This window comes from Schistocerca serialis, chromosome 7 (assembly GCF_023864345.2).
Source record: "Schistocerca serialis cubense isolate TAMUIC-IGC-003099 chromosome 7, iqSchSeri2.2, whole genome shotgun sequence".
Lineage (NCBI taxonomy): Eukaryota > Metazoa > Arthropoda > Insecta > Orthoptera > Acrididae > Schistocerca > Schistocerca serialis.
This window is the reverse complement of record NC_064644.1, coordinates 95,167,350-95,194,669: the sequence shown is the minus strand read 5'-3', so window position 1 is coordinate 95,194,669 and position 27,320 is coordinate 95,167,350. Positions and strand designations below refer to the sequence as shown.

Sequence of the window (27,320 nt, the reverse complement as noted above, 5' to 3'; positions counted from 1 at the left end):
TGTTTAGACAAATTATGTCCATTTTCGATTAAAATTTTTGTCTTTCTGTTAAGAGCTGTTACAGAGTCAATTACATGCACTGGAAAGCCTCTTTTTTTCCACAATCTACCACCCGTAAGTGCCTGTTGACACCGTCAAAAGCTTTCGCTAACTATAAACTGTATGTGCTTTTCTATTATTTTGCTATCCTTTTCTCTGAAAATTGTTTTATACTCCAAATACCACCAGCATACGATCGTCCTTCCGTAAAATAGGGCGCAGAGAGAAGTCGCGACGCTAGAAAGGTGTAACGAAATCCAGGAAGACCTGCAGAGGACCGACGCTTGATGCACAATGTGGCAATTGACCCTCAACATAAGCTATGTAACTGGAGGCAGAAAGACCCATTATTGTATGATTACACAATTGCAGAAAAATCACATTTGTTCCGCCAATACTTGAATATTGCTCTTCCATATGGGATCCGTACCAGATAGCACTCATAGAGGAAACAGAGAAGATCCAAAGAAGAGCAGTACGTTTCGTTACAGATTCACTTAGCAAGATCACCGAAGTTAAGCGCTGTCGGACTCGACCAACACCTGCAGGGGTCACCGTATGGATCTGCCTAGCGTTGTAGAACACGTGGGGAGCACTCAGCCCTTGGAAGGCCAATTGAGCAGCTACTTCACTGAGAAATATAGACACCGGTCACGAAAACTGACCGGCCGGGAAAGCTGTGTGGTGACCACGTACCCTTCCACATCCCTCCTATCATCTGAGGATGACATGGCGATCGGTCGGTACCGTTGGACCTTCCGAGGCATATTCGGAGCGAGAGAAGTTTATAGATTTTATGGCTTGTGTTAACGAGGCCAGTTAATATTATTTTCCAGGTTATTAATCTACAACGTAAGCAGCAAGTGTTTCAACACACATCACTCGAACTGGCCTAAGGTTTTCTCGCCGGAGACTGCATGCTTTGTTCTCCCTACCAAGAAAGCCTCAATCCAGTTGCGAATTTAATTTTATAGGGTCATTAGTAGCTGAAGGCCTGTGGATATTAGAGATCTGTGTTCGATGTTTAACACATGGCACTGTTTTTGACTTCATGTCAATGTTGACCATGCGTAGTGTCCAGCTATACTCTTCCGATGGCTCGCCGCTGCCGGCCCCTCACCCCTTTCACGATGTGAGGCTGCACGGAGTCTGCGTCACTGAAGTGAATCTCATGGACGGTCTTCGGGTAACACGACCTAAAATCGCTGCCGGGCCACTTGGAGCGTTGCAAGTGTATCCGTCGATCATTTCGATTTCCTATTGGGTGATTTAAAGTCTTCCATATTAGTTTTGGTTTCGTTAAAAACTGAAGATGGTGTCGTAGCATTGTGGTCGCAATTACGACTTCGTGTACGTGTTTGTTGCACTCTTTGATTTGCATTGTGAGTATACTGCTCGTAATCTGCATTACTTTTGTACGCAGCCGGCCGCGGTGGTCTCGCGGTCAAGGCGCTCAGTCCGGAACCGCGCGACTGTTACGGTCGCAGGTTCGAATCCTGCCTCGGGCATGGATGTGTGTGATGTCCTTAGGTTAGTTAGGTTTACGTAGTTCTAAGTTCTAGGGGACTGATGACCATTTTTTTTTTTTGAACTTTTGTACGCATCCGTAATATTAAGTGAAGTAAATGGTTCTGTATTAGTTTTTGTTTCATATGAAACAGAAGCTAGTTTTGTCGCAGAGTGTGCTGTGGACATTTGTTACTGCCTACGAATATGTGTGTGAACTATTCGAATTAAATGCGCTGTAAGTATATTGTTTGTTTTCTAATTTATTTTAGTTCGCATCCGTTTTCATACTTTCTCACATTTAACAGAGAACGCCATATTAGCAGATTTAGACAGAATTGATATGCAGCTTTGGTACATCTTGCCATTCGTCAGTCTGTATTTCTGCTTTGAATGGTGTTGCGGGGGTGACTCTCATGTAGGGATAGTGCACATCGAAGCTGAGGCCTCACAGCCAGCGGTATACAGGTATATCGAACGCGCTTCTGTCGAAGATACTGTTTCCTACTTTATCAACGGAACGTCGCATGAGAGTAGTAGAACTCATGAGCGAATTTAGTGCAACGTCTATGTCGAATTCTCGTACGCGGAAGCCGTTGATTTCCCATTTGAGTGATACTGAAAATTGCCTATAATTACGTTGCCAATACGGATTGCTTCCAAAACTCGGAGCGAGAAACTGCGTTCACTGTGGCTCCGAAAATATTGTGACGCTGACGAAGAGGACAGGGAAAGCTAATTTTCCTTTCCAACTCATGTGTAATAAACGTAGGAAGAGAACTAGTATAACAAAGAACACATGGTTTGTCAGTACAAAATTAAGTATTAACCATCGCGTCATACTTGTTGCGTGCTGGATACGTAATTTTGCATTGGAAGAGGCTGCGTCCAAGTGCGAGCTTTCTGTGAATACGGTTTCTGACTGTTACGGTTTTTGTAGGGAGCAAAGGCGCCGACTCCATGGGGCCTGAAGGGGCCAGATCCCCCTCAAAAATTCGTTTGGGCGGAGGGGCGGAGGGGCGGAGCCCTCCCCCCCCCTCCAAATTAATTCAAGAAAATTATTAGTTACATTATGCTTTGTAAATTCACAAAATTATGTTGGTATTTTTTATTTTCCTTATTTGGTGATAGTTACCTTTTAAAACACATTCAGTTATGAGTTAAAACAAATAATTATTACGGTAATAAGCAGGTTAACTGAAAACGAATGGTGTGAATCATGATAGTGTGGGTGCTGCGGGCACACTTAGAATTTGTCCCAGTGCGCGAACCTTCGGGTGAAGTCTGGCGCCGGCGGGCCAGTGCTACGGCCGTGGCGACATCGAAAGGACTGGAGCAGAAGCGCCTGGAACCCTGCGCCTTGCGTCGTCTTGACGCTTCGAGACTTTAAGACGCCGCGGCTGTATAAAGCCCACCCTGCTGTCGCAGTCATTCAGTGCGGATAGTTTCATTCAGTGCATGCTGCAGACGCGTTTAGTGTTCCGACTTTAGAGGACTATTTTATATGACTATATGTTATTCTTTTACTTTAGTCTCTTAGTGTATTGTGAATTAAGTTTGCAATGGATAAATTTGTTACCAAAAAGGCGCGCTTGGAAGTTGTTGATACTGCAAGTCAACCTCCAACAATTATTGTGTCGTCAATTGCTTCGTTGTCTTCAGGCGAGAACTGTTCACAGTCGAAACCTGGACAATCCGGTAAGGGAAGATCATTTCAGAAGTCTTGATTGATCAAATATACATGGCTAGAATATGAGGCATCTACAGAAAAAGTTTTTGCAAAACCTACAAAGAGGCAGATGCTAAAAATCTATTACAATTTTCTTCAAAAAAGAGAAAATACGTTTACTTCCGTAGGGTTTTCTAACTGGGAAAAGGCTTTGGAAAAATTCCGTCTTCATGAAAATACGTTTACGTACAAAGAAGGTTTTCTGAAACTAAATTCTATCACTAACCAAAGTGTGGCCTACCAATTGAATGAACAGTTAAATAGTGATATGAAGAAAGGCCGTTTCACTCTTGAGACAAATTTTACTACCGTGCAATTTCTATGCCGACAAGGACTAGCAATTACAGGGCACGAATATGTAAACTCAATTTTTTTTCAATTGTTGGAACTCCGAAAGAATGACATACCTGAGTTTAAAGAATGGTTAGGGCGTTCGAGGTATAAGTGAACGTCTCACGATATTCAAAACGAGATCATTGATTTACTAGGAAAGTCTATGTTGAGAAAGGTATAAGCTTCAGTCAAAAAGACTGAACATTTTTTTTTTGGTTGACGTAACAAGTGATTCTTCGATTCACCAACAAGTGTCATTTTGTATTCGTACTGTCGATGATTCCTTATTCATCAACGAAGACTTTATTGGCTTATACGAAACACCCAACACTGAATCACAAACTCTGTTTAATATTTTAAAGGACTTTTTTGCTCTTCTTGATTTGTCAACGGACAAAGGACAGTGCTATGATACCTCAATTATGAGAGGTAATTTCAAAGGACTAAAAAAGTTAGTTTTGGATATACAACCAAAAGCACGTTATGTGCACTGCTCACAGTTTAGATTTGGCAGTTGTAGACAGTCTCCACCATTTTACGTCTATGAGGGATATTATGGCTTTAGCCAAGGACTTGTAAACACCGTAAGGGAATCCAACAAAAGGATAGGACTTTTCAGAAGCATACGCTATGAGAGCGCCAACGACCAAGCCGGTCTACGATCCCTTTACCCGACTCGATGGAGCTTGTAGTATATTGAGAAACTGAAAAACTTTGAAGAACTTCTAGAGTTTTTTGAAACAGATGCAGGTTACAAATGTGCAGGCTACATTGATTCAATGTTACAATTCAAGACTTATTTCTTTTTACGTCTTTATTGTCATGCAGTGAACCCAGTAGAGGATGTCAATGAAAAAATTCAATGCCCTCATCTGGGTATTGCTGATCTGGAAAAAATATATGAAAGCTTGATTTTTATATTGAATGGAAGTCATGATAGTTTTGAGCACTTTTGGGAATTGTGTTTAAGAGAAAAACCTTCACAAGTTGATGATCCTTCGCTTCCTCAGAATCGAAGTATACCAAAGAGGTATGAAAACAACGAAGCCAGCTCACCACACACTTTCAAAACCCCAAAGGAATACTGTAAAGCTGTTTACATTGAAGTTTGTGAAACGTTGCAATCTTGCATTACTGAGCGATTTACTTCAACTGAACTCACACAGGTCACTGTAGTTGAACAAGAGTGTTTGCTTTTAGTAAACAGAGGTGAAAAAAGTTTTTGAAAAATGACCTAGACATTGAGAGACTGCGCTTACACTTGACTAAGTTAGCCGATATCGCTAGTAAAAAAACAGCTAGTCTTAAAAAACATGCGTGATGTAAGAAGGTACATTACACAAGAGCCTGCAGTTGGAGAAATGTTATGTGAAGTAGTGAAGTGCATTGAGATTCTCAAAGTAGTTCAAGTCACGACAGCAACAGCAGAACGGTCATTTAGCACCCTTGGACATCTGAAGTCATATCTCTGATCAACAATGGGACAGAAGCGATTGAACAACTTGGCTGTTCTTCATACCCACCGAGATGTTTTGGATGAATTGGATATCCGACCAGTCAACAATGACTTCATATTCAGTAATCTAGTCAAATGGTCGACATGTGCAACTTTCTAAAGACACTCTAGCCCTAATAATGGCATTTAGAGCAAAAGTCTTTATAAAATAGAGAATTAAGTACATACATAATGTTAAATTCGCAGTTTCGGAATATTAATACTGGTTTAGTACTGTATTACTATATTACTATAGTATTGTATTAGTTATTTTCAAATACTTAAATATTTTTAGGCTGTAAGACCCAATTAAAACCCTCTATTTACATACTTTTTGATTGAAAGTATTAGGCATACTGTATTAACTTTATTAACTGTATTAAAGCATTAACTTTGAGATATTGTTTTCATTTAATGAACCCTAAGCCTTATTTAAAGTAAGCTTAAATTAGCTATTTCACTTATTAATCAAAGTGCTATTTCTGTGCAACAGCAATATTTTATGTTTTATTCTTGTAATGATAGTTTAGGATTTAATTAAATATAATTTCAGTCTTTTCAGAGCTTTAAATTCACTGCTCTGTAATAGTCTATAAACATGATTATTACTGTAAATTAAATTAGCTTTTTACGAAAATACCGTGAGTGTTTATGTTTTGTTCCTTTTTTCAAAGCCAAAAAATGTGTCAGGCTTGTCGAGTTTTCGAGAGTCCATTTTTCTGGGTTCTCTAAAATGTTTAAAAAACTTTAAAACTCACTATTGTTCCTCTAAAATTCAGAAAATTTCCCGAATCAACACCCCCAATATGGGCCCTCCCTATATTTTTTTTATAAGTCGGCGCCCCTGGTAGGGAGGTGGGTTACGTTATTGATACTAACGATAGTATCCCCATTAGTGATCAAAACAAAATTATGGAAGTACACAAATAGCAATCCGCAAATATGGAAGCGATTATTTAAGAATGAAACGCGGAATTCTACATCTACATCTACATTTATACTCCGCAAGCCACCCAACGGTGTGTGGCGGAGGGCACTTTACGTGCCACTGTCATTACCTCCCTTTCCTGTTCCAGTCGCGTATGGTTCGCGGGAAGAACGACTGTCTGAAAGCCTTCGTGCACGCTCTAATATCTCTAATTTTACATTCGTGATCTCCTCTGAAGGTATAAGTAGGGGGAAGCAATATATTCGATACCTCATCCAGAAACGCCCCCTCTCCAAACCTGGACAGCAAGCTTCACCGCGATGCAGAGCGCCTCTCTTGCAGAGTCTGCCACTTGAGTTTGTTAAACATCTCTGTAACGCTATCACGGTTACCAAATAACCCTGTGACGAAACGCGCCGCTCTTCTTTGGATCTTCTCTATCTCCTCCGTCAACCCGATCTGGTACGGATCCCACACTGATGAGCAATACTCAAGTATAGGTCGAACGAGTGTTTTGTAAGCCACCTCCTTTGTTGATGGACTACATTTTCTAAGGACTCTCCCAATGAATCTCAACCTGGTACCCGCCTTACCAACAATTAATTTTATATGATCATTCCACTTCAAATTGTTCCGCACGCATACTCGCAGATATTTTACAGAAGTAACTGCTACCAGTGTTTGTTCCGCTATCATATAATCATACAATAAAGGATCCTTCTTTCTATGTATTCGCAATACATTACATTTGTCTATGTTAAGGGTCAGTTGCCACTCCCTGCACCAAATGCCTATCCGCTGCAGATCTTCCTGCATTTCGCTACAATTTTCTAATGCTGCAACTTCTCTGTATACTACAGCATCATCCGCAAAAAGCCGCATGGGACTTCCGACACTATCTACTAGGTCATTTATATATATTGTGAAAAGCAATGGTCCCATAACACTCCCCTGTGGCACGCCAGAGGTTACTTTAACGTCTGTAGACGTCTCTCCATTGATAACAACATGCTGTGTTCTGTTTGCTAAAAACTCTTCAATCCAGCCACACAGCTGGTCTGATATTCCGTAGGCTCTTACTTTGTTTATCAGGCGACAGTGCGGAATTGTATCGAACGCCTTCCGGAAGTCAAGAAAAATAGCATCTACCTGGGAGCCTGTACCTAATATTTTCTGGGTCTCATGAACAAATAAAGCAAGTTGGGTCTCACACGATCGCTGTTTCTGGAATCCATGTTGATTCCTACATAGTAGATTCTGGGTTTCCAAAAACGACATGGGGAAGTGCCACATTTGACATGTGTATTCCACGGGAAAGAAAACATCGGTACCACTCACTAAACATTTCATTCTACCAGATACTAAAGAGATCACGAATGGATGGAAATCATACAAAATCTTGAAAAACGAGAGAACTCATCATGAATTCACCAACCATTCGGTAGAATTCGTATCATCCGACAACACAATTACATCGTTTGTTACTGAAGTGGGGAGGCCTGGGGATCGAAATGAACTGTACATATTTCAGCTTTTATATTTTACAATTTGCGACAATCTGCCATATCTCTCTACTGTGAGTCTCCCGGATTTTCTAACAGACGTGTCGAAAGTGTGTCCTGGGTATGTGAAAAAAGGCATGGTATTCGTACACAACACCTGAGGGATAATGTAAGCCAATAATATTATTTATTTCTTTAATAAATTCCCGTGAGCGAAAAAAGTTCTGTTACTATCTCTTTTTAATGACTTTCTGTTTTCATTACGTTCGTCTTTTGCCGAGAGTCGAGCGTTCGATATATATCGCTCACAGTGAGGCCGCGACTTCGATGTCCACCGTTTCTTGGAAATTATTTACAGTCATTGGGTCAGGTAATATATGCAGCAAAATATTTTACATCGAAGTGCAAATTTCTACATGGGATTGTGTGGTATAATTTGAACATACTTCCACCGTACCTAATGCTATTGCTTTTAGTAAACCCTTAAACAGAATTCTCTTGTAGTTCAAATTCTGAAAGCTTAAGGGTGTGTGTTGTTTGCGTTTAAATTTTCCTTGGAATGGGACAGTTGTAGTATGTATTGATGTCTGCTAAAATATATTGCTTGGAATACATATTAATAACATATGAACACATTTGTGTAGCTAGTGTTGCATTCTTAGCATTTGCAGGGAAGAATGCGTTATTCACGAAGATTACGAAGCATATTCAGTAGCAGAAGGAACACTACTCAAAGCAGGAATACATACTCATTCCGTGACAAGAAAAAAACGGATGCGAATTAAATCAGAATACGAACAATATACTTGCAACTCATTTAAAGAGAGCGGTTCACACACCGATTCGTAGGCAGAGAGAAATTTCCACAGAACATTACGCGACAAAATCAAATTTCTTATATGAAATAGAAACAAACATTGAATCCTTTATTCCCCGCAGTTTTACAGACGCATGCAAAAATAAAGCAGAGCACGAAGAACATGCTGACAGTGCAATTTAAAGAATCCAATACATACAAAAAGTCGTAAACAGAAAACAGATTCTAGAATGAGATTTTTAACTCTGCAGCGGAGTGTGCGCAGATATGAAACTTCCTGGTAGATTAAAACTGTGTGCCGGACCAAGACTCGAACTCGGGACCTTTGCCTTTCGCGAGCAAGTGCTCTGCCATCTTTTTTTTCCATTTTATTCGCTTTAGAATGTTGCATCTGCTCGGGGCGGACGTCGTAAGACATCCATTTAAGTTCGTTGTTGATCTACTAACTCAGTTTTTTTATTACAGAGGGCACATTACCCTCTGACCGAACACGCTGCCATTTGAGCTACCGAAGCACTCACGCCCCATTCTCACAGATTTACTTCTGCCAGTATCTCGTCCCCTACCTCCCAAACTTTACAGAAGCTCTCCTGCGAACCTTGCAGAACTAGCAATCCTGAAAGAAAGGATATTGCGGGGACATGGCTTAGCCATAGCCTGGGGGATGTTTCCAGAATGAGATTTACACTCTGCAGTGGAGAGGATGGGGCGTGAGTCGTGCTTGGGTAGCTCAGATGGTAGAGCGCTTGCCCGCGAAAGGCAAAGGTCCTGAGTTAGAGTCTGGGTCCGTCACACAGTTTTAATCTGCCAGGAAGTTTCAGAAAACAGATTGATGGTAAGCAATAGGCAATGAAAAACTCGTAACTGCATTTAGTTAAATTTTGCAGGAGAAGCGAGAACGGTTTCTTAAAAAGCATATAAAGTGATACAGATAATGTCACTGTATGTGTAAGCTTATAGTAGAAGCCTAGTTACAGGTAAAGGTGTTGCTGGCTACTAGAATTGCGAGGTTTTCACAGGCAGGTGGAATTACTAAGTTTTCATTGGATACCATCGAAATGTCAGGCCAGATGATGTTCAACTTTTCATATGTGCTAAAGCGCAATGATTTCCGCTTGAAAATGGCCACATGGTCGAAATTGCAACATTGGGGTTTACAAAAAAAATGCTCAGTCAAAGGCGATGACAGCGTCATTTACAAAATTTTACATGATAACCCCAGCTACGCGATGTTAACGTTAGATTTCAATTAAGATTTCTCCAATATGTCACTTTGCAAGATCATGAGAACCTTTTGGTTTCCAGGCACGCAATTTATTGCTAGATTACTATGCCCCCACAAAGTATAAACGAAAAATTTTGTCTTCTACACCGGTACCGGTGTTTTGAATTAAAAATACGGTCATATTTTCTCGTATTTAAAGTTCAGCCCCAGGCCATTGTGATCACTGCTGTCGTTCTGTTTACGGGCTCCGCACTGCTTACATTTCAATGTAGTGCTGCTGAATGACCCTCGGCCACGCTGTTGCAGTTGTTCATGATCGACAACTGCGCGGACGACTGGCGCATCGCGATGACGTGGCAGCGCATCACGCAGATCAGCCTCGAGCTGGCCATCTGCGCGGTGCACCCCATCCCGGGCCAGTACTACTTCCTGTGGACGACCAAGCTGGCCAACCGCGGCGGCAACGTCGGCTCGTGCTGGGTGCCGTACGACGTGACGCTGTCGCTGCCCATGTTCCTGCGCCTCTACCTCATCTGCCGCGTCATGCTGCTGCACAGCAAGCTCTTCACGGACGCCAGCTCGCGCTCCATCGGCGCACTCAACCGCATCAACTTCAACACGCGCTTCGTGCTCAAGACGCTCATGACCATCTGCCCCGGCACCGTGCTGCTCGTCTTCATGGTCTCGCTCTGGATCATCGCCAGTTGGACGCTGCGCCAGTGCGAGAGGTACGTAACCACGCCGCGCCACACTTCTAAGCTACTCTCTCAAAGCCAGTTCTCCAGTCTCGTGTAGACTATTCACCAAAGACAGAGATCCCTAATGACAATTCTGTCACTCGCTTTTTCCTCTCCGAGCTCTGCTCTTATTTGCCAAATACAGCAGCCGCAAACATTGAAAGCTTTGGTCCTCAACACCCTCGTGGTTCTTCTAGATTATCTACCTCCCATTACCAAGTGAAGGAGAGCAGTGGTAAGAGTCGAGGACTCTTGTTCTGGAGATCCAGATTTTCCCAAAGTCACTTAAGGTAGGCTTACCATATTTTCTTGAGTCCAACACAGAACAGATTACCGATTTTTCTGGGTCCGACCCAGGCTAAAATTTTGAAATTACTAATTCTTAACAGTTTATTGAAGCTCAAACTTATTTATTTAGTTCAACTTTTCGCTAAATGTGGCTTTTTTCAGAAATGGTTTGTTTGCTTCAATTAGATCATAAAAATTACAACAATAAAGTTCTGAATTAATTATAAGGTGTCAAAGAATTGTATTCCTGAAACTTCCTGGCAGATTAAAACTGTGTGCCGGACCGAGACTCGAACTCGGGACCTATGCCTTTCGCAGACAAGTGCTCTACCCTCTGAGCTACCCGAGAACGACTCACGCTCCATCCCCACTCTCCTGCGAGAGCTCTCGCAGGAGAGCTTCGGTTAAGTTTGGAAGGTAGGAGACGAGGTACTGACAGAAGTAAAGCTGTGAGGATTGGGCGCGAGTCTTGCTTGGGTTGCTCAGATGGTAGAGCACTTGCCCGTGAAAGGCAAAGATCCCGAGTTCGAGTCTCGGTCTGACACACAGTTTTAATCTGCCAGGAAGTTTCATATCAGTGTACATTCCGCTGCAGAGTGAAAATCTCATTCTGGAAACATCCCCTAGGCTGTGGCTAAGCCATGTCTCCGCAATATCCTTTCTTTCAGGAGTGCTAGTTCTGCAAGGTTCGCAGGAGAGCTTCTGTAAAGTTTGGAAGGTAGGAGACGAGGTACTGGCAGAAATAAAGCTGTGAGGATTGGGCGCGAGTCTTGCTTGGGTAGCTCAGATAGTAGAGCACTTGCCCGTGAATGGCAAAGGTCCCGAGTTCGAGTCTCGGTCCAGCACACAGTTTTAATCTGCCAGGAAGTTTCATATCAGCGTACACCCCACTGCAGAGAGATCTCATTCTGGAATTGTATTCCTGTTGGAGATTATAGTTAAAGTCACACTTTCTTTTGCCCATTGCTAAACAATGAGACAAAACACGAATAGGGATAATACAATCAAAAGCATGTAGAAAAGTTACAACACACATGAAAGCGACATAAACACATTGTTCCTGATGTTTTGCCAAATGACTGAATAAAAAATTGTGGCTGAACTGGTAGCCGTGCCTCCCCATCGATGTCAGCACTTGATCTGAGCTGAGAGAGGCACAGTCATAAGAGAATATTAAAAATGCAGTGTCCAACATACAGGTCTAAAATTAAAAGAAGAAAAGCACACCAGTCATAACGTTCTCAAACTTCGGACATTTTTGGAACCTCAGACGTTACTGCAGACAGCACTAAAAAACCCAGACTGCTCAGGCTAATCCCAGACATATGGTAAGCCTAGCTTAAGGTGAATGTCTTAACAGTTCCTGTAACAGGCACAGCTGATTTCTTCTCTCCCCAAATGGAGCTTCCAGTCTGTCTTTCATGACCTCATCATCCACAGGATGTTAAACCTTATCTCTCTTCCTTCCCTCCCTTTCTTCATCCACCCTTTCTTCAAAGCAAAGTGTTTTGTACCATAAATACATAAATTCACAACACAAAATAAAATTACAAAGAGGGTAATGAGTCATCTCGTAGGTGCAGAACATACAAATCCTCCACCATAATGGTAAAGCTTCTACTCGGGCTTGCCTGTGCTAGATCAGATCCAGTCTGAAGCAAATGATCTCTGTCCACAGAGTCCTCTAAGTAAAGAGACTAAACAGTCTGACAAGACAAGTCTTCTATAACTTTATGGCACTTTGCAACAATGTCCCCCAGTCCTTAATCAACTCTTACTGTGCATCCAGATTGTTTGGACTTTAGCTTTAGAAATTTGCAACATTAAATGAAATTAAAAAGTAGCAAGTTATTTGGCTCATTATCATTATGAAATAGCAATGGCAACAGGCTGTAGCTACTTCACGGTGGAGTCATCGGCCTGGTGATGAACAGAAATCATCTCGTCAAAAGTATCTGGACACCTATTAGTAGGCATTAATATGGAGTATGTGTGTCCTTCGGTTTTATGACGGCTTGACTCTGCTGGGGACACATCCAGTGAGGTGTCTGAATGTTTGTGGAGGAATGGCAGCCCATTCTTCCTCAAATATTGTGAACACAGAAGTGACCTCGTATGCTGGGGTCTGGAGCAGCATTGGCATCCTTATTCACCCCAAAGATGTTCCACTGGGTTTAGGTCAGGACTCAGGACATGGTAGTCCACTTCAGGAATATTATTGTGCACAAAATGTTATCTCACAGATGCTGTATTTTGACAAGCTCTGTTGTTATGCTGATAAAAATTATCATTGACTGTGAAATGTTCCTGTACCATTCACAGCTAAAATGTGTTCATATCATTCCACATTTATCATTTTCTTAAGCTCAATAAGAGGACCACACTACAACCATGAGAAACATCCTCATAAAGTAATTCCACCTTCTCCATACATAACTGTTGGCACTAAACATAAGGCAGGTAATATACTCCAGGCATCCACCAAACCCAAACCCTTCCATGAAATTGCAATAGGTTATAGCACATTTCATCACTTCAAATCACTCCTTTCCAGTCATTCACTGTTCAGTGGTATTGCTCTTTACGCCACCCTAAATGTCACTTATTAGTGACTACAGAAATGTGTGGTATATGAATAGCTGCTGAACTATTGTATTCCAGTCATGTTAACTCCCTATGCAGTCACTGTGCTATGTGGACTGCTGGTAGCTCTTCAGAGTGTACAAATGATCCCTATTGCTGATTTCATGCAGTTTTTTGCATCCACTCCCCTCAGTGCTCTGTGGTCCCAGCCCATTAGTACATGAGGTCCACTTGGCCCTGGTTTAGCTGTGGTTGTTCCTTTGCATTTACAATTCACAATCACATCACCAACAATCAACTCGGGTAGCTTTAGAGGGGTTGAAGTGTCACTGATGGATTTGTTACTCAGGTGATATCCAATGACCAGCAAACTTTCAACGTTACTGAGCTCTCCTGACCAATCCGTTCTGGTGTTACTGCTTTTCAACTGACGACCTAATGTTCACCACTTCCTTTTATACTTGTTTATCCCTCTCTCATGCTATCTAGTAGTCAGCTCTGCATTACATAGAGGTGTCTGGATACTTTTGATCAGACAGTGTATAAAGCAGCCATAAGTCTTGTTGAGAAGTACAGCTGTCTTACATGTGGACACTGCTCGGTCCAGTGCAGCAGCAGCACAACAGAGAATGGTCTCGCTTCTATCAGCAAAGGATTGCCTTTGCTGGATTGTAACCTGATCATAAATGATTTAGGTGAGCACACGCTTCCTGTATCAAAGAAATCTGACTGTTTAACCATTAGATCTTTTAACAGCTTCATGGTTTTTTGGAACATTCTCCCTAAACATCTAAATCCAGTCTTTCCTTGAGCCAGATTTGTAGTTGATTAGTTCTCCTGTCACAAGATAATTAGGATGTGTCAATGGCAGAAGGTGTCAAGGTATTCTGCAGTTCTAGACTCGGCAAGCTGTGTTAGGGTGCATGTTGGAGGATACTTCAGGCACCTCTAGGGTTTACCCATTATCATTTTCCATCCACAAATGGTATGAGGGAGGAGCAACTGCCTGTAACCCTCTGTATGAGCTCAATTTTTTTTTATCTTTCTGTTATTGGCATTTTATGAGATGCACGAGTGAGGAGATAAGTCATTTTTGCTGTTTCTCCATCCAAAGTGTCATATGTATAATGATAACTAACAAAATCTTTCAAAACAATCCCATAAAACTCGAAAGATTGCAGGAGATGCCAGAGGAACAATTTAAGGATAAGAATCCTGATTGCAGACCTCATTTAGTGATGCAAATGAGCATCAAAAATATAGAGGTCAACACATGCAGCTAAGCCATCCGAGCAGCATTTACCGTTGTCTTCGTCAGTGAGGGCAGTCAATTGACATATCTAAGAAATACTGTAGGTACAAAGAATAAGACAATTTTCAGAAGAAAATGAGAGGAAAAAAATTAATAAAATGCAAAACATACAAAATAAGGTGTAGGAAAATGACACTATTGTTAAAGCTAGAGTTAAAAACTAAAAAATGACAGGATATGTGGAGGTGTCTGATTCCAGTGTTACAATACCTGCCTACCATCAGCTGACACACTTGCTTGTTGATGCCACACATGTTTCAAACAACCACACACACTGCGTACACCCAGAACATTAAATCCTCATTTGATTCCAGTGGTGTTTCATGAAGCACACTTTTGAAATGTTGACAGGGAAGGCTGTCTAGCAGGTTAAATTCAGGTACTGGCAGGCTTTGACCCTATGTTTTTGGTGTTCCGTGGCCTCATTGAGTAAGGTTTCCACAGATGAGTTCCTGTCCTCACTTTTTTTCCCTTCAGGCCCCTTTCACAATACCTTGAGTTTATTCGGTATTGTTATCAAACATTCCACATACTGTGGCTATTGCCAGAACCTGTGTTTGACAATTGAGTAAGATGTTGCAGAGGTTGAATCACTGGACTTGAATCCAGGAGGAGCAGCATTCAGGCATCCCTCAGGCCATCTACAGGTAGTTTTCCCTCAATCATAGTTTACATGAAAATGTCACCACTGACTCCCTGTCCATTCTTTTATGCTCTACTGATCTTGTTGTCAAAGAGATGTTAAACTCTAAAATTCTTGCCTTATTTATTATCCTGACCAGTGATGATTTCCTAACAATGTAAGAAAAGCAGTGACTGGCCACTTTCACAACTGTGACATCACAATTTAATGCAGTACCTGTCATTTGTGTATTCCACTGGACAGTAAGGTGTTCATTAGATCAGTTATAATGTTGAGTCAGAAGAGCTACTGAACTGTCTCTCTTTGAAAGGGTACATTAGAACATGCAGTGACACTATAGAGATTCAGAGGCTAGTGACTCCATCAGATGACTTGTGCTTCAGACAATAATCTTAGTCATCAGTAAGGCACCATGGAGTTCTTTGGACAACATGGTTGTGGAGAGAAGCAGTGATTAGTATGATAAATCAATAATTCAATGTTTCCTGCCATTATGTAGACAGGAGTGACATCACCAGCAGCCGACCAGTGGTGTAAATGCTCAGAAGATGACCCCTACATCGGGTTGAAACCGGTTGGCAGTATAATAATAATAATAATAATAATAATAATGATAATAATAATAATAAATGCGATTAAGACTTCTTGAATTATTGACCATGGAGTTCGATGTTGACAATACACAGATTGTTTTCTAAGAATATTAGTGCAGCTCATTGATCATCTTGCATTGCTTTCCTGGTATTCACTACAAGGAAAGAATACATGGGGATAAGTGGAATCCTATCATGTAGTTTATGACAAGATCTTCCAGAAGGCTAACAGAACTTATCAAACAGCTAGGAATGTCCAGAACCAGTTTTATTGCATTGTACAGTTTCAAACAGCAAGTTGACCATGACAGTAATTAATATTAACAGTAACAGTTAACTGTCTTATATAATAGAGAGTCTGCTTGTAGGGTAGATTCTCATGCACAGACACCTTAGATCTAATAGTAATAACTGAAACAGTACACTTTAGTTTTCTCCGAAGTCCCTCACTCCACAAGTTCAGATTTAGATTGAGAACATTACTGCACTCTGTTCAGATTCAGGGAATTCTAAATAACAATATACAGAGCTTTGTAATTTTCAGTGTACACACTGACTGTTTATCATGATGTACCAAAGAACTGATCCAAACGGGCACCGACAATAGTTCCAGAGTAAAAGATAGTCCACTACGACAGAAAGTAGGGAAGGTCCAGAAAGGGCCCCAGTTCACGTATTACACCACTGAAATGATAAGTGATGTGGAGGTTAGTGTCGGTGGCACGGAGAAACAGCTGCAGTCGTTAAGACCGAACAAGGCCCCAGGAAACAGTTAATTCCTGCTATGTACTGTACAGTATTTGCTGAGCCAGCCTTTCTTATAGCCATAATATACTGCAGCTACCATAGAAAGATCTAGCAGTGAAGTACAGGTCACATCCATCTACAAGAGCAGCAGTACAAGTAGGGTGACAATTCTTCTGGAATACCTGTAATTATCAGGGAATTACATTTTACCCGAAAACACTGGGGAAATCTCGAGGAAGTTCAGGAATTTCATAAAATCTCAGGGAATAGTGCAGTTTTAACCTAGTATTGAAATTGAATTTTATTGGGTTTTATAAATACTTGATACCTCAAAATGTGTTAATTATATGAATATTATTCCACATTAATTATCCAAGTTTCACACTTTAATTAAACTACTGCTTATGGATGACATATACCTTAAGTGAGAGGAAAACAGTCATCATTGTGGTATGCTGGCCTCCCCCCCCCCCCCTCCCCCCCCCTCCCCCCCCCTCCCATCCGGCACCTCCTTTCACTCCCTGCCCTGCTCACCTTAATTTATCTGGAGCTTTTTGACATCATATTCCTCCTCACACTTGGAATTGTTAGGGAATTTCTTTTCCACTTTGTGTAGTCTCCACACAGAAATTATCACAAAGCTATCATCCAATGTCACTGATACGTGCATGTTACAGAATCTTGGAACATATTTTCGCACTTTTGTCATGTGACATCCTGAAAGTCTTTGAAAGTCTTAAGTTAATCAATCAGATGGATGCAGGAGTGGGGGCAAGGGGGGGGGGAGGGGGGGGCTATAGGGGCTATACCCCCCCCCTCCCATTGAGCATCATATTACACCGGATAAAATGACTCCAGAAATCAGCGAATATATCACTCCAGAAGATTCAATCTTTTTTTTTTTTTTTTTTTTTTTTTTTTTTTTTTTTTTTTTTTTTTTTTTTATATATAATTATGTAGCAATATAGGTTGCACTGTATTCCAAATAAATTTTAACAAAAGAATAAGAGCGGCAAATAGCTTGCTACCAAACCAATAAATATCATTTAACTTAAAATAGGCATCTTTTTATTTATTAATACACATTTGTTACCGTGAACTCCGAATCAGTTACGAAAAACTACTTTAAGCAGCACCAAATTTTACCAGTTTGTCAATAGAGGACCCAAACTCTCCTTTTGTTAAGCTATATTCCATACCCCCAAACCCCGCCCTCCCCTCCCCCTCTCCACCCCCTTAGCCCCCCCCCTCCCCCCCCATTGGCCAACTTCTAGAATCACCCCTGCATGGATGCAGTATTTCTTGACTTCTGAAAAGCTTTTGGTTCAGTACCAGATAAACAGTATGATCCTATATAATATCATGGGAAATTTGTGACTGGATTGAGTACTTCTTGAATGGAGAGGCATCAACAAATGTGGAAGTAACTTCAGGCAAGTCCCAGGAAAGTGTATTGGTATCCTTATTGTCCATGTTGGATCTTACAAGCCTTGCTGATAATATTAATGATAAACTTAGATTTTTTGGAGATTATGCAACTACCTGTAATTAAGTACTACCTGTGTCTGAAAATAACAGCATAAATGTTCAGTCAGCAAGTGGAATCGGTCAACTCACACAAATACCTAGCTGTAACTGTCTATGGGGATATGGACTTGAATAATCTCACAGCCTCAATCGTAGGTAAAGTAGGTGATTCATTGGTAGGCAGTCCATCAGCAAAGGAGATCACTTACAGAATACTCATATGACCATCTTGTAACGTTACTCAAGAGTGTAGGACATTTAGTATGAATGGTCACGTTTGTTTGACTTGTGGACAAGTGTCACTGGAACACTGAAAATCTCAACACTCTGTTGCTTGAAGATAGACATCAAATATCACTCAAAAGGCTACTTACAAAGTTTGAGGAGCTAGATGAATTCATGAAAATACTAATTAAATTGCTCCAGTGGTAACTGGAAAGCAAGACTGGACTAATTATCAATTACAGCATGCACAGAGGCATTCAAGTAATCTTTCTTCTTGCGCTCGGTACAAGAATGGAATGAGGAGAAATCCTAATAAGTAATGCAATGGGATGTACCCTCATGCATGTAATTCACAGCAGTTTGTGGATTATGAATGTAAATGTAGATGCTTCCTTAAAAATCGTGTTAATGTTTGAGAAGGTCTACTTGAGAATGCCTAATGAGCCTGAAGCAGCATGCTTGAAGAATGTCTTCGATAATAAAACATAAGACAATTCCCACTCATTAATCGAATATTTCAGCAAATTGTATAGAATGTAGTAGTTTAGGGGCAGAAAAGTGGGAGGTGCATGTTGTTAAGATTTGACACTCATACCCTGAAGGTGTTAACATCTTGGTTCTTGCAACCTAGATGGTGAGAATTTCTTGATCATTTGTCCTGTGATTTTTTCATGTTATGTCGCTATTCAACTATGAATGAGTATACTGTCATCAGTGAGAACATTGATTCACTCTAAATGGCTCCGGTAGAACAGGTGCCAGCAAGTGCAGTGTCGTGATTCCGAAGAAGAGAGGTTCCACCTTTTTATGGTATTAATTAATACCTGATGAATTTATACTTACATGCCATATACCTTCCATAAAATTGCCAGAGAAAATGGTCAGGCTGGTATTACTAAGAGCATGCACTAGTTTCACAGAAATTGTGGTGAAGTATGGCTCCCAGTGCTCTGAAAGTTCTGATATGTTTAAGAAGCATAGTGTACTCTATCCAACTTGACAAGGATAACTTCCCCCCCTCCCCTGTCCCTCTCGCCCACCTTCCCAACGCCACCCCTCCTGCCAGTATTCGTGGTGCTCACAAGTAGCGAGAGGTGCCAGAACTCTTAGACAGATTCGTTAGTCAGATTAATGTCAACAGAAGAAAATCTGTTATTTTAATTCGAAGTGCACAGAGCAAACAATTATTCCAACAGGATGAAATTTTGAGGAGAAGAACTCTCCTTTAACAGATGGATCCTTCTCAGAGAGTAAATAAATTATTCAAGAAGGGGGACTCTGTTATCACTATCTGTTTGCTGTTTTGACAAATACAAAGAAAGTATTGGGTCTTTTAAAGAGAACAGAAAAAGAAAACTACAAATTAAATTTAAATGAATAAGCAGTCAAATTATATATTGGATTACAAATTGTATCACCTGAGTGGAAACAAATTTGAGTATGCTGCACAAAGAAATACCATACTAAAATCACCGTGAGTGATATTTATAATGCTACACCTGAAGATGCCAGATGCAGCTAGAAAAAGCCAAGATACCTATCCCCACAGTTTGACATGCAGCATGAATCCTGAGATGGTACCTTCAACAAACTGAGTGAAGTAGCACAGTGGTAAGGCACTGGACTTCTTTCAGTAGAATGGCAGTTCAGCCCCCACCTGTCCGTCCAGATTTAAGTTTTCTAAATCATTTATGAAAAATACCAGGACACAGTCTGACGTCATCCCATTTCTGCCAAAATCTGAGCTTGTGTTAAGTCTTCATTGCTCTTCTCATCTATGGGTTTTTGAACCATAACCAGCCCTTATTTCTGTCAACAAAGCCACAGTCCATATCGTGCCTCATCTTTGTCCAGTCCCTGCACTCTGTTGCAGCTGATCTCTTCACTTAAGAGAACTTAAATTCTAATATCCTTTTTATATTTGATTATCATGGCATGGTGTACAGCTCGAAATGCTCACATACTGCTCTTTGGCATGTGGTGTAATCATCTGACAGAGTATGCAGTGACAATAAGCTATTTATCTAAATTAGCGGACCAGAAACTCACTCAGATAACAGTTATAAATCAGAAAAAGAGTCATTTGTGCACAATACTATTTTCATCTTCAGAAAGCCTGTAAAATTACCGGTGACTGTCAAGACCATGTGGTTGAGCATGAACTGAGTAGAGAAAAATTGCTCAGCTGGCATGCCAAGCTGACAGTAATGTCTGTTACCTTTAGATGTAAGCCCACTGAGGCACTGAGGCTCTTCAGACAACTTGATTGTGGAGAAATGGGTACTTTGAATCAGCATGACTAAATCATCTCACTGTCTAACAGAGAGGTGTTGCTGTTTGGCCATTATTTTAACAAAGACCACAAGGTGATAAGTCTCATACAAATTTGCTTGTGTTTGCATTGCCATGAGAAATGTATGAAGGCAAAAATACACACCTCCATGTCCTCAGATATACATATTTAATGGCAGTTTCTGGTACTACTTGTAGCAATGCGCTAAACATTAGAGAAGGTAGATGTGCAATCTGCCCATCCTGCATAAGTTGTCAGTGGTTAGCGCACTGGACCCACACTCAGGAGGACGATGGTTCAAATTCCTGTCTGGCCATCCAGGTTTAGGATTTTCTGTGATTTAACTAAATCTCTCCAACAAATGTGAGGATAGTTCGTTTGAAAAGGGCATAGCCAATTTCCTTCCCCATTCTTCCATAATCCAAGTTTGTGTTCTGTTTCAAATTATCATGCTATTGACAAGACATTAATCTCAGTTCTTCCTTCTTCCTTGCATAAGCTGTTGTAGCAGCAGTACAATGTCTATGTTAACTGCATCATTATCCACTTTGTGCCACAGTGAAATGCAGCTGTTACTGTGTGTTGCAGGTAAGCAGAACAGTGGTGACTAATTTTTTATCTGATTGCTGTCTTCAACCAATCAGTAGAGTCCATGCTAGTGCAGCCTCGTGAGCTGAAGTAGGTCATAATGATATTAGTTTGGTTTTTCAAAAGTTTGGAAGTGGCGATATTTTGAGAGCAAGTACTAAAGATCAATTTAGAATGATTCTTCTACTTCTGCTGTAGTCTGATTTAGATTAGTTGACACCTGATGTTTAATGTCTGAAACTGTAATTTTGTTGTGACAAATAATGCCTGCAAGCAGCCACCACACCATTCCATTGTCCATGATGATAAAAAAATTGCTTTATAGTCTTCAATTCCTGCAAAAATCATGCATACATCTGAAATTAATGTACCATATATATATATATATATATATATATATATATATATATATATATATATATATATATATATATATATTATTAATTTCTATTAGGGCCAGAATAATGTTTTATCTTGAAACAGATGTCCAGAATAGTTCCCATCTTGAGAACTGAAAAGCACAATGCTTTGAGCAATGTAAGTGGTGACACAGTGGAAGCTGACACTGCCAGTATAGCACCCATTGGCATATTGCTGTCAGGTGCAGTCCAGCTTCCTCACTTTCAAATGCTAATTGGTTTAAAAAATACTGTGTATGTTTATATCTAAGGAGCATATATAAAACCATTTTATACTGTCACAAATGAAAGATGATGGACAGTAACAAGAATATCGATCACTAAACACCATCCACAGAGCAGTTGTTTGAAGTATTGCATACAAACAGACTCCTAACAAAAATATAAATCCACCAGATCACCCAGCTAACCGAGAAAATGCATATATTGCGCTTTCTCTCCTTCAAGCACCTAAATATAACATGTAAATGACACTGACATAAACCCATTATCTCAGGCCCAAGAAATTGGTAATCAATCATTAACAATGCCTACATGGTTTTCCGTGTCAGCACTTACGTCACAAACTGAAATTACTGACTATGCTAGCAACTGAAAACAAGCAAACACATGTGCGCGCATTCACACACACACTTTTCAGTGTGATATATTTCTCTAGAATTTTGAATGCAACTCATTTGATCTATGTTATGCCTCACTTCTCAAGTATGTGCTGGATTATGGAAACAACAGAGGCAAATAGTTGACATTAATCACCTGCCTCATATCACAAGAAATTTTGCCAACAGATTGCAGGTTCAGATACAGTTTACAATTGGGTTGAAACTCTGTCTCATATTCAGTGCAAATACAATACTGCAGTTACTCATATATGTGAATTGTACTCCTATTGGACTGTATTTCATGTCTAACTAATTGTTTGAAAGATATCTGCCAATCACTAAATGAGTACAGACTAAATGATGAAATCATACAATTTCACCACAAGTGGACATCTCCATTGGAAAGGAATAGCGTATTTGTTAAGATCCTAGGTCCAGTACAAGCCTAGTATCTTTTGCAGACTTAGCAGACCAAAGATTAGATGTTGAAAAGAGGAACAATCAATAAATTTGAAGTTTGCAGGACGATGAAAGACTTAATATTTCAAACAGATGAGTAACTCTTTTGGAGCCTCTGTTCACACTAAACGACCATACTCTATGAGGAAATAATGAAAAATTCTTTTCTGAATGCAAGACAAATTTGATAGCAATGAAATTTTTTATTGATGTGTTTGTACATTTTGTGCAGTTATGAGAGCAGTGTGTACACTATTTGTGCAGAATAGTTTTGTTTATACAATTTGTAAAAGTAATCATACTGTATACAGTTCATTCATATAATGTTGTACATGGCCAGACCATCAGCTGTAGAGACATTGGGTAGAAGAATGTAGAACCTTGAAAACTCTGTTCTTGAAAATTACTTCAAAAATTATCCAACAGTGATGCAATCAACTGCAGTATCCTTATAGAGATATTTGTGTGGAAAGAGTACTGTGTGAATGGATTGTCTTCTTGGACATCTCCTATGTGCACTATTATCAGGGAAACAAGGTACAGTAGAAATGGAACATCTTTCTCTAGCCCGTTGGAACACTGTGTCTTCCTCCTACATCAAACGCACAGAAGAATGTTTGAGGAGAATAAGGCACCACACGTAGTGCATGTGAAGAGGGCTTGCAAGAATGTACAAGGCCATGCTGAAATGTAATGCCTCCAAATTTTCATGTGAAATCTCTGAAAGCTTTTTAAATAAAAACAGATGTTATTAGCATTCTACATCTTTATTGCTCATGTCTACATATTTCCAACCCTCTGCTGCTAGAGGGCTCAGAGTTGTAACAGTGTGTAATGTAACTACATCAGTGTGTGAGAAACGGTGTGCTGTAATCAAGTTTCAGAGTCGAAGAATTAGTCCATACATGGAGGACTAGCATAATACAAGACCACACACGAGCACTGTGGCATCTGCAACAGTCTGACACCTTTGGTTCACTCTTATCGATCGTCCTCCATACAGTCCCATCTTGGCTCCATCTGATTATCATCTGTTTCCAAAACTTAAAAAACACCTTCGAGGAGTTCACTGTGATAGTAATGAAGCAGTGCAAGCAGAGGTGAGACAGTGACTCCATCAACGAAGTCAAACATGCTATAGTGACAGTATCAACAAAGTGGTCTCTCATTGGGAGAAATGTGTTAGCTGTCAGGGTGATTAAGTTGAGAAATAGATGTAGAATGTCAATAACTTCTGTTTTATTTCAAAAGCCTTAAGAGTTTTCACATACAGAATTCAAAGGCATTACTTTTCAGCATGTGTTTTCAGTCACCAGTGTGTTCTAGTGCTGTACTGAAAACATCCAATATGGAAACCACATTTAGAACATGGTCTCAATAAATACAGCATCTCACCATATTTTCTGCCTGCTCTCCTTTATAACTAAACTTAATTGCTGCACTGAACTCTGAGCTTTTCATCATGTATCCAGGTTTTTACTTTGTGGTACAGTTATTTGACTTGACACTTAAAAAGTGATTGGAGAGAAGAAAAATGTATCATACCTTTAACGTCTATGAAGCTGTAAAATTATGTATAATTTGTCAGTTTCTTCTTAACTGTTGTGCATATACATTCCTTCAGGGGTAAGAATTTATAAATAAAAATGCTGAGAAAATTTCCTTAGTAAGGCTTAGCTGATGTCTGAACAAATAAACAAATGTCACTCGGACATTTTGTAGATTTCTACAAGAACATTCATGGGAGTAAGAGTACTGATAAAATACTGTAATATACAATCAGGGAAGAAGTTAAAGTACAATACTTAGAGGACGATAAGTTACCATGTTTAGAGAAGCATTTTGTGCTTTAATGCAACTGTTGAGAAAATAAGGACTGCTTGTACAGTCAAAGATCTGTGAAAACTAGCAACATATACTCTTCTCCTGAAGAATTCATGGTAAAAAAGGCTTATATTGTGTCTCAGTTAAAATCAATTTCTTACTAACATTTGTAATGCATAGCACCTTTACAGAGTGACTTGCTGTCAACAACAAAATAATGCCAGCACACTATGCTTCAAAAGAAAGTGATGGACATCTGGAAAACTGCAAAAGCTACATATCAGTCTCATTATGTTACTGACAACTGAAAAATCAAATCTTGGATAGATGTTATTATGTCATCTGACTACAAGATTTACAGGGATGAAAGAGGAAGAGAAGTACAAAAGTGAAAATAAAATATTCATAAATTTATTTATTAATGTGTAATGGATAGGATACAGATATTAACTATGTTAGAGGATGCCAGTTGTTAAGAAGAATGGCCTGAAATGCAGTCTTTCTGTCATATCAGTTTCAGTCTCTACAACATATTGTTTGTGGGAGTAAGAAGAGCAGTTGATCTACCAAATGTTGTTCTCTGCCCTCCTCTACACACACACACACACACACACACACACACACACACACACACACTTACTCACTCACTCACTCACTCACTCACTCACACAAACGAAAGTAATGCTATGGGGTAGCATCATCTTTAATCCATATGTAATTATTAAAGATATGGTTAAACATTCAGTATGCCTACTGACCTATGTCTACAATTATACTTCCCTGACCATTACAGTATGTGTGGATGTAATACTTTCATTTACCCTGTTCTTGTGTCATGCATGAAATGTGGAAAGGTGCAGGAGTGGAAATGATTGATAGCAATCCACTGTACACATTTGCACCTCTCTGAAAACTGTTACATTTATAGGTTTTGTACCAGTGTTAGATACTGTATCTTTAGAGTATAATTAAATCCTGCTTTGATTATTATCTCAAGAAGACTGTCTTGATCAACTGTGTATTTGTAATAGTTTGCCTTTGTGGAAGTGGAAAGGCGTAGGGCGGGGGGGGGGGGGGGGGGGGGGGGGGGGGGCAGTGCAGTGTAAATGTTCCGGATGGCTCACTGTAACAGGCTGCTTTGCACTCTTACAAACTCTCACCTTATCATCTCTCTCTTCCTCCCCCTTCCTACCATCTATCACAAGCATCACGAATAAATAAAATGCACTAAAATTAACTCAGGGCTGCTCGTTGGTAATATCCACGTCCCCTGATACTTGAACTACTAGAAGCACTGCACCTGATGTGATTCCCAAATAACTACAGTATTTATTTGTACAGCTGTAGCTTGAAAATTAGATTTCATTCATTTCCCTGAGAAATTAACAAGACTGCAGCAGTAACTCTTATTTAACAAAGCTTGACTTGCATTAGTATTATGGAGTAATACTGAGTATAGATAATATCAGATGAATTTGTAATTGGAGACTGGCTTCATTTTTTATTGTGGTTTATATAGTCTTTATTTGTTATAGGGCTCCATTGTTTCTTGTGAGTGTCAATACAGTTTACTAATATAAGTCACTTAAGCACAACTATTGAATGGTAAAATGTTGTCTAGGGTACCAACTAAGAGTTTTATTAAACATCATCCTCCTGTCATCATTGTAAAATACAGGCATAAGTTACTACATTGGTACTGATCTGGTCAATTAAGTCTTGTTGATTGAGAAATAGTCTAACTTGTAGCTAGCATAAATAAATGAAATGCAGTGTGAAATGATGAATGAAAAATGAGCCTTAATCATTCTTAAGCCATAATTATTGCTTATTATAATACTGGAGATGGAACTCTCCACTTCACACGGTTATTATTTTTCAAATTTCCTAGTGGATTTATTTTCCTTTCACATACCTTATCATATTTTTCATTCACCACTCCTGGATGATTTGATGTCAGGTATTTCAAACTTGCTTATACTCATATAAAATTCTCTTATTATGGAAAATTGTGCATCTACATCTGTTGTTGGTCTGTCTACAAAAGTGATCTCTCAACAAATAATTCACCCTTTCTTTGTGTAATCAATGTGGTGGTGTCTATTTTCTTCGATTCAAACACTCCTAATATTTTCCTGGTTTCTTTCACTCTTCTATACAACTTGCTTAACATTTCATTATTTCTATCACTTCTATTTTGATTATAAATATCCTGAGGCACTGCACCAACAATATGAATATAAATAGTTTTTCCGCAATGTGTTTCAGTCATATGATGGTAGTATTGTCCAAGGTCTCTGCGATCATTTCTGTATTCAGTTTCCAGATAGCCTGTGCTGCACATCAGATTATTCTTGTTTCATCAGAACTTCAACCACCCTTATACACTCATCAAATGAATTCAGTGTTCAACTTTCTTCTATCTAAACTCTGCAACAATCAAATACATACATTTCACACCATTAGTGGATCTAATGAAAATTTCCAGACACCTTAAACCACACAAACCTACCTCCACACAGTTGTTATTGTTGTTATTTAAATTATGTACAATATTCACTCCAACAGACGAGGAATCAACAGTGGTGACACTTAACTTTGACCAATACATAATATTATATTTGTGTACAGGCAAAACCATGTTAAAGATAAACACTTCTGTGCAGTCTAATTGTGACTCACAATGTGATCTAGAGAATATTCTTAAAATCCTGGATTTCCTAAAGGCTTCCATATTTAGATCTGTACTTTTTCTAAGATGCACCAAAGAAGGGTATCCTTACATATGTGAGTGCGTTATTAAACTGGTTTGAAACAGTGTGAGTAATGTGTATCAGTACAAATAGGTCAGAAACAGACTTTTGCTATAATGGGAATTAACCTGCACTGAACTTTCACCAAGAGAG

General features: G+C 39.7%; 1 protein-coding gene across 1 annotated transcript in view; it reads left to right on the top strand.

Annotated features, from left to right (window-relative positions):
• The window catches only part of LOC126412344 (small conductance calcium-activated potassium channel protein-like), a 233,803-nt gene that overhangs the window by 31,498 nt on the left and 174,985 nt on the right, over positions 1-27,320 (top strand). Inside the window, exon 2 of the mRNA XM_050081896.1 lies at positions 9,881-10,302. Within this exon, the coding sequence (XP_049937853.1) occupies positions 9,887-10,302 (416 nt within the window). The 5' untranslated portion in view covers positions 9,881-9,886. The remainder of the gene's footprint in view (positions 1-9,880; positions 10,303-27,320) is intronic.